Here is a 14,591-nt window from a genome sequence, read left to right as displayed (position 1 = left end):
TATTGAACTAAGATACCTGCATCGTCTTTTGTGCTACGTTTTGTCCCGACCAGACTTGCTACACGTACAGTCAATATTTCACTCCGGACCCATACTATTTATAACTTTTAGAAGTTTTAATATAGTTTCCTATTTAAAATATAAATAAATGATACGGATGACCATATAAATAACCGGTTCTAATTAATTAACAGGAAATGTCGAAGCTTCGAAGTATAATCTAGTATGATATAATATGTGACAAATCTGGGCATTACTAAAATATATATCCCGAATTAATATTCCGTATATACGGTAAATCAGAAGTTTGCAATTTGCTATTGATAAATTTCAGTATTTGAAACAAGCTTCCCAAAAGGCTTGTTACAAAATCATTGTGCGAAATATCGTACTTGCTCGTTACCTTCCTTTCTAGGAAATGTAGATTTAGCTGTCTGAGTTACTACGACTATTTTCACCTATAATTGTTTGGTAGAATATATTAGGGTGTGCTGTTTTGATATGATACATAATATAATGATCTATTTCATCATCATCAGCCCATAATTATGTTCCCACTGCAACAGTTAGTAAATGGTATATTTACTTCATGACAATATAAAGAGGAAAAAAGGGCATATACCCCTAACGGCTGCTATAAATTATATTTTCCACAAGAAAATATATAGAGCAATGATTTTTTTTTAATCTCATATGTGCGCCATTTTACGCATGTATTTTGGTCCGGCAGTTTTACTGTAGCAAGGTTCTTTAGCGGTGCGTTATGCTTGCGAAGGTAACATTTAACAAGCTTATTTGTTAATAACATGGCGATCTACACTACTGTTATGTCAGTAATAATATGATGTATTATTTGCATCTGTTGAGAGCGTTTATCCTGTACCTACTTACACCTTAAAAATAACTGTTTTGTCAAATTCAGCAAAATATTATGACTGCTGCAATAATGCAGATTCTCCCGATACTTAGTGACGAATGTTTACCTATCAATTAACAAGAATAGTTGAAAAGTCATCTTTGTAGCCGACCGTAGTAAAACTATTATGTATTCTATCGGCATTAATTTTTGTGGGTGTGAGTAAGAAAAAAATCATTGATTTTAGAAGTGCAAAACCATTCAACTTTCTATATTTAATTTAACATTCTATAATGCTAATACACCTAAGCCTCGATATTTCCTTTTCAGTGTATGATGCACAAATATACTTTTTATCGAGTTTGATAATAAAAGATAAATCTAATAAATGAATAAAAAATTACACATGTAATTTAAGTGTGAGAATGTAATAGAGGTATATTAAATTATAACTGTTTGATAATATTACTTACATTAGTTAATTAATTCTTGTTTTAATATTATGATAAGAGATGATTCATAGACACGATGTTAAGTGTGGGTTTAACTAGAGAACATTAAGGCCCAGTTTCATCAAGCTCTGTTAGTTAGTTTAACACGCTGTTAACTCTTTTAACGGGACATCAATGTAAGGGAGTGTCCCACCATGACCTAATCGAGGATTAGTTTCCTTAACACGGCATTATATTTAACCCGTGGCATAGAGGCTCTTTAAATTTTTAACAAGCGATTAGAAAAAATGATTTGAAGTTTTCTTGCTGTCAAGATGGACTCTGCATACTATTTTATTTTTGAAAATGAAGATGTATTGGATGATTTGTATAATTTGGATTATATAGTGCGACCGCGACGGCCCAGAATTTATAGACGTCGTCATTGTTTCGAAGAATATGATGATGTTGATTTTAGTACAAGATTTCGTTTATCAAAACAATCGGTTTTGGAAGTATTGCAATTAATTGAAGATAAACTCGAATAACCGTCGGATCTGTAAGTAAAACTATCTCGTGAGGTAATATTTATATTTATGTGCATAAAAGGTTCCTTCCTACATACTGTATTATTTTCAATTAAACCATAATAATCCTGTGAGTCATGTCAAATCTAGTATTGAATACCAATATAGGTACTTAAAATGTAAACTTCACCACTACTCAGGTAAGGCTCAGGCCTCCTCATGATTATGAAATGTTCTTATCTTAATTTTAAATTCTGTTTTAGGAATCTATCAGTTTCACCTACAGACCAACTGCTTATTGTAGTGCAGTGCAGTGATGGCTCAGTGGTGAAAAACATTGTGAGGAAACCGACATATCATAAGATAGCGTGGTGGATAATGACCTGATCCCTTACCGTGTTTAAGTTTAAGTTAGCACTACCAATCCCATGTCCCAGCAGTGATAAAGTATATGGGCTGACGATGATGATGATCCTAATTTAATTTAAATGTGACATTGTTATAGAAATATGTAATTTTTCATGTTACCTAAATAAATAAAACTTGTGTTTTTATAAAACATTTTTATTGTACCCTTAGATTGTACCTATCAACATCATTCAATAAATAGGTTATAACAACTAGATACTAGGTTATTACAAACAAGAATTTACTATTAATTTACTTTAAATGTATCTTGCTGCTTTGTCTTTATTTTTCTTGTTTTAATTGCTCTTCTAGTATGAGATCTCTCGCACTTTCCTTCGGACTCCGAATTTTTTTTCGTAATTTCAACCAGATCCAGTTTACCTTCGAACAAGTGAAATTGAACCGCGATTTTTCTTCAACATTATTGTATTTATTCAACTCAAAATAAAATTAAAATAACACATGAAAAATCACAACAAAACAATCTCCAAATAACATCAAACATTTGTAACCATGGTAACGACCAAATCGTTTGACATATAAACTAGAAAACGTAAAAGTTTCTACATGATTATTAAATTGTATACTGTGTTAGAACATTTCAATTTAGTCGAATTACCAAACATGACAGTTATTATACAACTAGAACAAATAGCCCCAACGTGCGAAACTATGGCATTGTCAACTATGACATTTTGTTTCGGGCGGTTTAAAATACGAATGAATGATTCGTGAGTCGCTCAGTTAATGGTCGATTTGATAATCGGCTGTTAGATTTCCTTCTTGGGACCTGTAGAGTTGACAACGATGTTAAAATACATGTTTAATTTGAAGCTCGATTAATAAATGTCTGATTTAGAAAATATTGGTGAAATTGGGTCTAAGAAAAACATGTTTTCTAAATTGTTTAATTAGTGGTTACGCTGATCCTTTTGCTATATACATATTTTGTTATCAGATACATATCTCTATAACAGAAAATATGTAATTCTGTGAAGTTAATCTACCCAAATCACGTGAAATATTAAAATAATACTAGATTTCCGCCCGCGGCTTCGCCCGCGTTTTCAAAGGAAAACCCGCATAGTTCCCGTTCCCGTGGGATTTCCGGGATAAAAGCTATCCTATGTGTTAATCCAAGTTACCCTCTATATGTGTGCTAAATTTCATTGTAATCGGTTCAGTAGTTTTTACGTGAAAGAGTAACAAACATCCATACATCCTTAAAAACTTTCGCCTTTATAATAGTATTAAGATTAAGATATGGACCTTTCTACGTAAATCGAATTTATGTTAAATATTTATTTATATAATCAATTTGAAATTTAAATTGGAATACACAATGTCTAAGGTAACAATTAAACCACGTGGCGACTGGCGGTTGCATTATGCAATACATATTTTACGATTGTAATGTCGGTCTATCGTTCGTCTCAACCTGCAATACATTCATATCGAAAATTCTGTAGAAGAACATCTTCTTTATGAAATAATTCTGCGTAAAATTTTCCTAGTAGAAATTATATAATTTTTTTTTTCATTGGACTCTTCTATGATTATTAGACCGGGAGATACTGACACAAAATTTCGAGTCATTTGTAACAAGATGGCGGTTCTACAGGGGTCTTAGTACGCAATGACAAAAAGAAAAATTATGGTGTGAACGCTGGTACCGGTGGGTTAGTCGCGTGGGCGTTAGTCGAACTCGTCGGAAAAATAGCGAAAGTCAAACGATTTGTAACACAAAAATTTTAGAATTTACCGATAGCCCATAAAAAAGAAGTAGGCGGTAGTGTCATGCCATACTTTTCCGGTATGACTTACAGCCCGCCATACCGACGCGAATGTGTTGATTTAAAAAAAACAATTATTCAACCATTTGTACCAAGCTAACTTTTGCACACGTAACCATCGTCGTGCAGCCATTTACGAAAATCGCCATGCCATACTTTTCGGACGATTCCAAATGGTCGCCATACCGCCGAAAATCTGCAAAATTTTTTTATTTCGCCTATCTTTTTGTACCAGTATTGCATTTGGCTTTTTGGAGAGTATTTGATAAAATGTGACCATTATTATATTTGCCATACTTCTAGTAGGGGGAAAAAGTGCTGTCATACTTGAAAAATAAATTTATTATTAATTTATATAAGTGAAGATTTCCAACACCTAGATCTTTGAAATTTTGTATTTATATACGTTGATCCTCAAACTTACAGGAAAAATAAGTGCCATACTGTTACAAATCGTTTGACTTTCGCTATTTTCCGATGAGTTCGACTAACGCCCACGCGACTAAGCCGTCGGTACCAGCGTTCACACCATCATTTTTCTTTTTGTCATTGCGTACTAAGAACCCTGTAGAACCGCCATCCTGTTACAAATGACTCGAAATTTTGTGTCAGTATCTCCCGGTCTATATCTGAGGCATGCGACACCAAGAGGATGAAAATGGGGTTTCTTCGTATTATACGCTTTATCTTCGTGCGCTCCACACCACTGCTTTGTGTGGATCTTACAAACAAAAGGAGCAGCTTTAAGTACAATTCAATTAAATGTTGGAATAACGTCCATACTGCTGTGAGAAATTTCAGATCTAAATTCAATGAAGCCGGCCAAGTGCGAGTTGTGTTCCCGCACGATTAAATTATTGAAATTCCTCTGCCAAGCGGCTGGTATCAGCCAACTTATTATATTTTTCTATCGGTATTCATTGTTAAAGAAACCATACTGCAATCTTATACGACGTGGATACTGGATATATATTATATCTTCACGTTAAATAAAATACCTCAGAATAGGTAGTTGGCTTCTTTTTTTGTAAACACTAAACGTTTTCTGCGTAGAAATGTTTTGCTTAGTATACTTACGAGTTTCGGATATGGTGGAATACAACTCCTACAACCAAAACCAAATTACAAAGTAAAAGTAACACTCAAATTATACTGGAATGAACGCCAAAGCCTCAAAAAAAGCAAAGCTACTGCCCTTAAACCCTAGTTCCTTATCATATTTTGCGACTGTAATCTTACATCCCATTTAAAAAAGGATAGTAAAAACAATTGAAGATGAAACCTGATAAGAGAAAGAAAAAGACATACTAATGTGTAAATAATATAAGAAGTACTTGCTAGTTGAATGCTCTCAATTCAACTAGCAAGTACTTAACCATAAGAAAAGTTCTTCAAACGCTTCTACGTTATTTACCTACTAGATTTCCGCCCGCGGCTTCGCCCGCGTTTTCAAAGGAAAACCCTCATAGATCCCGTTCCCGTGGGATTTCTGGGATAAAACCTATCCATTGTGTCAATCCAAGTTACCCTCTATATGTGTGCTAAATTTCATTGTAATCGGTTCAGTGGTATTTGCGTGAAAGAGTAACAAATACACACACATCCTCACAAACTTTCGCATTTATAATATTAGTAGGATAGGATAGTAGGATGTAGCCTGGTAAATCCGTTGAGCAATGACCAAACTCTAAATATAAAAAAAGACGGGTTGCACTCCGGGAGTGCCGGCAGAAGTGAAAACTTGATTATTAACGTTCAGAATGTTTGATATTTTGGAATGGTATCCGTCTTACGCATGGAATATAAGGGCTAAAAAAAATCCGTCTTACGCTTTTTCGATCAGGCCACGTGTCCTGACGCGAGTTCAAGATTTTATACCCAACGCCGCTAAAGAAGTTTTCACTTCAAAATATAAACCATTGAAATGAAATGTTTCAGGAAAAGGCGGAGTTGATATCGGCCATCGACTTTGAGAGCGTGACCACGTTCGAGAGCCCGTACGTGGAGGCTATCAAGGGGCTGTGGGCCGACTCCGGCATACAGGAGTGCTACGATCGCAGGCGAGAGTATCAGCTCACTGATTCGGCCAAATAGTAAGTTTATACTAAAAAATTGGTTGTTTGTAAAGTAGGATTACGATCGAGATGTTTACGTAATAACGTCTTATTGGTGGCAGCGCTCGAGATGAGACGGGAGATCGGTCCGTCTCTCTCTCGTTATACCTGCGATCACGCTCGTGAGGTTTTGGTGTGACACAAGTTTCTGAACATGTCACCCGACTAAAACGATTTTAAAAACGTTATCACGTTAATAATAAAAAAAAAATTTATAAATCATTTATTTGTTTCATGACACAGTGTAGTACAATAGGTTTTGAATACAGTAAAAATTGCATATTATAATAACGGGCACGTAATAGAAATACACTAGGATCCCCTGTGTTGTGGGAAACTAGTCTCTTCCGATGTTACAGAAATATATTTTGATTTTTTTTTAATATTTATAATATATGCTTGGTGATAAATAAATATATCAATTAAATTCAGTTCAAGCGTAGAGTTGACGCGAAACGGAACTAGGGAAGCGCGTACCATCTTAGACCACATATTAGCTTTACATCAGGCGAGATTGTGGTCAAGCGCTACCCTATCTACAATAAAAAAGAAGTTACCAATTTGAGAGTACCAGCTTACTGATTAAGCCAAATAGTAAGTTTATTTTCTTGTGAAGGCTCATGGGCGGTGGTGTTTCTCGCTATAAGGCGACCTACCACGTCGTTTGCCCGCTTTTTTTATAAAAAAGAGCGTGTGTGCCAAACAACGAACGTGTCAGAAGTGAAACTTCTTTGGCAAGATTCTAAAATACAAAAATCGTCACCTTACTCCATGACGTGACCGTATTGCCATGACGCGACCTTGAAATTTTACTGTCAACGCGCCTAAAGAAGTTTCACTTCAATAAAATAAAATAAAGTTAGAAATTTGAGAGTAACTTCTCACTGTGCGCGGTGGTGATCGCTCGTTATCCGGCGGTCTACGGCGACAGCTTAAAATTAATTCATTAAATTAAATAAAAAAAAAATTAAATGAAGTTAGAATTATTTAAAGAATAGAAATAAAATAATAAATAAAAATAGTTTGGAAAATCCAAAAGTGCACGCCTCATAATTTTTTTTTAATAATTATTTATTAATTATTATTTTTGTTTATTTAATAACAATTAAACCACATCGAATCAGACCCTGAAAAATGAAAGGGTTCTATTCCTGAGCATACTCAAGCGTAAGAGAAAAAAAACCGGCCAAGTGCGAGTCGGGCTCGCGCACAAAGGGTTCCGTAGCAGCAAATATAATAAATTACAGTTAAATCAACCTATCTCAAAAACTATAAGAGATACTTTGATCAAACCAAAAATCGTTGAAAGAGTTAATTAGCATGCATCACCTCTATTTTTTTTAGAATTTTATACCCCGTAGTTATAAAAATAGAGGGGGGGGGACATACTTTTTACGACTTTGAGAGCTGATATCTCAAAAACCGTTCACTTTAAGAAAAATGTTTTTTTAGAAAACTTTATATCATTTTAAAAGACCTTTCCATTGATACCCCACACGGGTATGTACATCGAAAAAAAAAATTTCATCCCTCAGTTACATGTATGGGGGGCCCCACCCCCAATTCTTTTTTTTACTATTTAGTGTCATATTTTTGTAGCGGTTCATACAACACATATTCCCATCAAATTTCATCACTGTAGTACTTATAGTTTCCGAGTAAATCGGCTGTGACAGACGGACAGACGGACAGACGGACAGACGGACATGACGAAACTATAAGGGTTCCGTTTTTGCCATTTTGGCTACGGAACCCTAAAAAAGACTCGATTAGTAAAGTATTTCGGTCGCTATCGTGTTAACAAGAAAATCCTCCGCACATACAGACACACGGACGTCCAAGACAGAACTTTTTTAAACTGTTTTTTAACTAGTTTAAATAACAAAAATGACATCAAAAATATCATGAATGTTAAAAATAGTGTTTTTTCTTAATATGTGTGTGTATGTATTATCTTACAAGTGCAATGTATGATACATAAAGACATTTTAAGTTTGAAAAATCAGATGTTTTGCGCGAAGTGACAGTAGTACCCACCTCAACGCTTCGCTTATGAGGCGTGCAATAAATCAAATAGGTCGTATTCGAACCGCTTATTTTTGCCATACCATGGTAAACACTGTCATTTACACCAAGATATAAAAATGTGTGAATTTATAAACATCAATAAATAGTTTGAGGAAATATCTGATGTTTTCAAAATATTCAGGTAAAATTGTAATTTCCTTGAACTTCTTAGTCCGGTGCAGTGCATTTGCAATGCAATTGATATATTGTACAAAAGTTCAGATATTAACATGCACTATGTAAATGTTAAAGAGAGATAAGAAAATGCAAAATCTTCAAAATATGTATTTGAAAAATTACATGGCATCTGGTCTAGTGGCACTCATAATCATTGTAAAATCTAAGAATCTCTGCCTAAAACACGCATCGTGTGATAATTTAGTAGCTCAGTTATAAATCAAAATACTAACTGATAAAACTGATTCAATTGCAAAAGTTCCACATTTTTCAGTGTGGACATTGGATAACTACAAATAAAATATGAAATTCATTTTTACTTCAGACGAAATCTAAATGTATAGGATTTAATTTCAAAATCTGATATAATAAATAAGAAATTGATATAATAATAGATGTTCAACATATTATCTGAAAAGCATTCCTTCAAATAGTCTTAGAAGAATCATTTGAAATTTATGCTATCACAATTTTTTATATAATCAATTGAATTAATGGTAATTCTAATGAAATAAGGCAATTATCCGGCATAATAGTCATTGTACACCACTGCATTGTATTAAAACAAAGAACATTATAATCGTTTTAATTTTTTTAAGTCACTAGGTCTTAATACTTCGATAATCCAAGTGAAGCCTTGCTTAATGTACTCAATTGTTAACAAATGACTATTACATTCATTATTCATTATATGACATAGGCAGTTAAAACCGACCTACATCAATAAAAAATACAAGTACATACTAAACATGAAAGTATAACAAAAATTGATTTGTTGTTTCGTCATAATTCTGTGAATTCACACGCACGAAGATATTTTTCGCAAATGTCATAATAACATATGTAATATTTATTTTAGTCCTTATGCTCATAGATTGAATAATTGCTAAAGAATAATGCTGATTTTAATGAGCCAATAGGCGACAAAAACAATGGATCGTGACATTACTTGTAGCACGCATTTATAATAACATTAAAACAAACAGTAATTGTCTAGCGCGTATGCTATTACGATTTTAAGTTTACAATAGTTTTTAATCATTTATGTTTGAAAATGTAAATAATCATTCAGTGCATACAATAGTATAGAGAAATGTTTGTTTTAAATTATGTGAATTGCGATTGAGTGAATATATTTTTGTTTAGTCATAGAGCTGTCGATAAAAGTATGTTTGTACTTTTTTCGATTGATTTGAGGCAATCACCATTAATTATTACATGGTGAATTACCTTATATTAACCTAATATTCACATAAAACTTTAATAATTATTTAACTTATAAGTATGTACATATTAAATGTGTAAGTCTACTCAAAGGTCAGTTATAACTAAGTGCAGGTCCACACTGCGAGCCTAGCGCGGTTGCGACGGCGGGCGCGAAATATCAAACGTATGAAACGCGCCTTTGCGTCCACATTGAAATGACTATGGCGGAAGCCTAGTGCGACGGTAATGAGCGAGCCAGCGCGCGTAGTTTTTAAACTCTCCTATCCGCGCGTTCTGGCCACACTACGGGCCTAGTCAGCAAGCGACCCAATGCGCGGACGGCGGGGGTATCAAACCAGTTCGGTCTTGTCGCTCGACTTCTTATATTATATCCTTTATTGTTTTTCGTAAAATAGCGGTAAATACTTAATTGTTGAAGTGAAACTACATTATTTATAAGTGCGATTCAATCTAAAACACTTATATACACCACAGTAATTTTGTAGGGTATAATCTCAATTCTTCATATAAGATTCACCCGTTATTCCTCTGTTTTATTTATTTCGTGTACAACTTCTATAATGATCTCATCTCAAAATCGGACTGTCCAGTAAAAATAGCAAAACGTCCAAAGTTTGCAACACCCGAAAAACGTCGAACCGCTACTTGAGCTCGCGCGTCGGTGTGGCCACCGCGAGCGCCCGCTCGTCGCGCCCGCCTAGGCCGCCGCCACCGCGCATTCAGTGTGGACGCACACTAAGAATTGCAAGCATAAATTAAAAAGGCTTCTTAATTCTTTCAATCTATTATATTAATAAAATAATGAGTCTACCTTAGTAGGAAACCTTACTTAAAAATTTTAATCTGATTATAATTATATTTTATTTGCTCTCACAGATGATATAAGAGATTGATTGTCTTTATTATAGTATGAAGAAAATGATGTCATAATAATAATATTTCAAAACTTACGTTTTGTTATGACTTTGATTTAAATACAGTATTATTTTAAATATATGTCGTATTTGAAATATGTTTTTATAAAAAGGATCAATATGATATATTTCATTCTTCATGTGGAATCACCATGAGTTATCTAATTCATCAATCAAATTATTTTAAATATGTAGGTAACTGGTGACCAAATAACCAATTGGCATTCCAATATGAAAATGGCGTTTTTCCATAGTTACTTGCAGGAAATCGATCGTGTCGCGGCACCAAATTACTTACCGACCGAACAAGACATCCTCCGCGTCAGAGTGCCCACAACGGGCATCATCGAATACCCGTTTGACTTGGAAGAGATACGATTTAGGTAACATTAGTGCCGTATACGAAACGGTGCATGCTTCGCTGATATGGTGCATGTTATATGTTCTCTATACTGGGACTTGGGACGTGGTTTATACTCGAGATTTACCCCAATTGGGACATTCGAGTATGAATCACGAAAGGTTAAAACGCGCGTGCATGTGCTTTAGTTGTTGCATGAATTTACAGCTACTTAAGTGATCTGGAGAGAATCGAAAGCGCCGATTACCTACCGACCGAGCAAGACATTCTGCGCGCCCGACAACCGACCACAGGCATTCTAGAATATCCTTTCGATCTAGATGGCATTATATTTAGGTATGTTTCAAATGTCGCCGCTAGATCGAGCCACAGTAGTTTTTGATCAATGACCCCTACTACAGCTAATTTGCACTCAATTCCAAAAGGTTTGTGGTACGTAGACGCTAGTTATTGGTATATAGGTCAAGGCTTAACAATATGATGGGATGGGAAATTTAAAAAGGTAATTTGTTTCAGAATCGATATCGATTTCAACTATAATTGTTCTGTGTTGTGAAACCTTAGAGTAATGTAATCTGCTTATTCTAAGCAAGGTCGGATAGAAGCATGATATTGCGCGGTGTGACGCGCGGTAAATGTTTAATACAATTATATTCTTATTTTAAGTAGTTTTATACATTTTTATTTATAAGTATGCTCGTATGTTTGTGCCGTAATGACTCGGAGAAAGCTTAACTTTAATATCGAGTGGAAAGTAATGTTATAAGTGTTTACACGTTAACCCGTTTATAAAGAATAGAAATGAGATGCAAATTCAAAAATAATAATTCAGGGAAAAGATATATTAAACTATAGCTTTATTGCTTTGGATAAAAGTTATTTTTACGCTAGAATGAATAAAAACGCTTCAGCTCTTAGTTTTGCTTTGTGATAACCTCGCGCTTAATCATCTCCCACGGTCAGACATATTTGTTTAACTATACATTTTAGAGAGCTTAAAAAAATGTAATTCTATTAGTGAAGACACCTGTATTTCAGAAGACCATTAAAATAACATTTAAACGAACCGCGTCAAATATTTTATACAGGGTGTCTACGCGCTATTATACACTATTGGTATACTAAGCGCAAAGGGACTTGTAGTTTTGCATACACTGATCACGTAAAAAATACTTAAACAACAAAATTACGTCAAAAAATGTTTGCTAATTTTTTCCTGAAAATCCATGTTTTCTTCTCTAGCTTCGCGCAAACGGTATATACTGCTTCTCTAATATGAGCAATTTGTCTATGAAAACATAATCTTAAACAGCTCACGTGCTGGTGGCAAAGTTGGGCGGGTTGCTTGTTATGGATGTTCACATAGAGTTTTAAGAATTCATCTATTTGAAGAAAAAAAAAATGCGTCTGGAATTTTATAAGTATTTTTTACGTACTCAGCGTATGCATATCTGTAACCTCCTTTGAAATTAGTATACCAACAGTGGGACACCCTGTATAAACGTATACTACAGTAAATGTATATAAAATCGTCCGGCTTCTTATACTGTTTCAACTTCCAATTGCCTATAAATTTAAATAAATCACTTCTTTGTCCTCTTGTCACATGTTTGTGACCTTTATGTTTAGACTTGTAACATTTAAGTTAAAGAATGTCTATTACCAAAATACCTACCACAAGAAAAAGCAGTAAACTTTATATACTTCACACTTTTATGGCATTGTTGAACTAGATTTTTACAAGGTTAAGTTCTCTGTTAATATCTATAAAGCTGCTATAATATATAAGTATTGTTTGTTTACTTATATGTATAATACTTTTGCCTTATTTAAATAATAATTATCTTTTCTCATTAACACTATCCAATATGGTTTGGTTTCATTCTTTACGTCTGCCAAAACGCTCTAAACGGAAACAAATATGTCTGACAAACAAAACAGAGAAATCTTAAACTCATTTTTCACAATTGTATTAGTCCATGGCTGCCCAGAGAATATTTTTTACACGAAGACGGTGAGCTACGTGGTTGGGCTAGAATCTTCACTAGAAAGGAACTGATACACATTAGGTAGTTATTTCTCATCTACTTTCATATGATTAAATATGGTGATCCAATTTACTTTCATAAATCGCTTTAAATGCTTCGCTGTTAATTAGATAACATGAATGCAATGTAGTTTAGACGAAATACTACCTATGTTACGTAAAAAGCTAATTCATAAGTTTTTCTCCGTAAATTTGTAACGAATTTAAATCAGCAATTTGTAACGAATTTAAATCATTTAAAAATGTGATATTTTGCTCATAATACTTACTTTGATATTATGAGCAAATGCAAAATGACTTATTTTGTGACAATAACATATTCAGACAAAAATAAGGAGATGTTTACTTATACAATATTGTTTTGTTAGTAAAAAAATGATGCTATCGCATATCTGTAGTCAAATGTTATTAAAAGCAAGAAACATTAATTTGGATCACCTGAAACTAACATTGTAAGATTTAACATTTATTTACTAAGCGAACATAAAGCCTACAGCCAACTTGCTACCAATAACCACTATTTATACTTAGAATTAAATATGTCCTTATGCAAATTTGATTGTAACGACAAAAATAATATGTTATTCAAGCAATTTATAAATTATTCATTCTAGCCAGACTGAACAACATGTACTTACATACTTATCTAAAATATTTAGTCAAAAAACATAAAATTTTGCGATTACAACACTTTTTTGTCGTCTTCTCGAATCGAAATGTAAATTTAAATAGGTACCTTTATTTGATAAAAAAGAAGTTTTATGCGTTGTTTTTTTTTTCGTTTTTTGAATAAATATTCGTTTGTTGTTCATCATTCTGTATTCCTTAAATTTAAATTACATTTTTGTTCGAAAAAAATGTAATCAAGCTATCCATGTTTAATCCAATATACATTGGTACAATCATACGAACCTACTTATATTAGAAAATTATTATTAATGGGTAAAAAATTGTTTTATACATCCTTTTATGTATGTGTTTTATATGTTTGTAGTTGTGTTGGGTAGTAATTAAATTGCATGTAAAAGCTTGTGTCCTGTGCACTTATGTCCTTTTAACTTTGTGTGTGTTTATATAAAATTGTATTGCATGTGCTGTGTGCTTTATTTCTCTTATTTTATAATGTTATACTGTATTTATTTGTGTGTTGTAAATAATTGACGTATTAAACTAACATACATGTCTTGTTGTTTGTGTGTGTTCAATGTAACATTTTGTATAGATTTTTTCTAAAATTTCATCTAAGGTTGCCACCATTATTGTAATAATAATTCATGATGTAATACGTTTTAAACTACTTACATTGTTTTCGTGCTTTGCCTAAATTACAGTATTTTGAAAGTAAAACCAATGGCAATTATTTCAGCCTTTAAAATAGAATAAACATGTAGAAATGGTACACTTATAAACATACTATGACGCTATTGTTATAAAATTGTTCAAGGTGGCAACCCTATTTATTTACATTACCACAAATGTGGTTTATTTATTGAAATATGTATTAAAATAACTCGTTAATATCCAACAGGATGGTGGACGTCGGGGGCCAAAGATCTGAGAGAAGGAAGTGGATCCATTGTTTTGAAAATGTCACATCTATCATATTCTTAGTAGCTCTTAGTGAATATGATCAAATTTTATTCGAATCTGAAAATGAGGTACGTATTAC

General features: G+C 33.4%; 1 protein-coding gene and 1 long non-coding RNA gene across 3 annotated transcripts in view; one reads left to right on the top strand and one right to left on the bottom strand.

Moving 5' to 3' along the window:
• Positions 1-14,591, top strand: part of LOC149485100 (guanine nucleotide-binding protein G(q) subunit alpha) — a 37,802-nt gene that overhangs the window by 12,250 nt on the left and 10,961 nt on the right. For both annotated transcript variants that reach the window (XM_089699838.1, XM_089699839.1), the window contains exons 4-6: positions 5,954-6,108; positions 10,769-10,897; positions 14,451-14,580. In XM_089699838.1, the coding sequence (XP_089555964.1) occupies positions 5,954-6,108; positions 10,769-10,897; positions 14,451-14,580 (414 nt within the window). The remainder of the gene's footprint in view (positions 1-5,953; positions 6,109-10,768; positions 10,898-14,450; positions 14,581-14,591) is intronic.
• LOC149485087 (uncharacterized) overlaps positions 9,700-14,591 on the bottom strand; it is a 200,850-nt gene continuing 195,958 nt past the window's right edge. Inside the window, exons 2-3 of the long non-coding RNA XR_016316177.1 lie at positions 10,224-10,335; positions 9,700-10,170 (exon numbers count right to left, since the gene is read on the bottom strand). This is a non-coding gene — a long non-coding RNA (uncharacterized LOC149485087). The remainder of the gene's footprint in view (positions 10,171-10,223; positions 10,336-14,591) is intronic.

Source organism: Colias philodice, chromosome 10 (assembly GCF_061535455.1).
Source record: "Colias philodice isolate Cphi_HAF_F1 chromosome 10, ilColPhil1 Martin Lab GWU primary, whole genome shotgun sequence".
In the NCBI taxonomy this organism is placed as follows: domain Eukaryota; kingdom Metazoa; phylum Arthropoda; class Insecta; order Lepidoptera; family Pieridae; genus Colias; species Colias philodice.
This window is presented reverse-complemented; position numbering and strand designations above follow the sequence as displayed.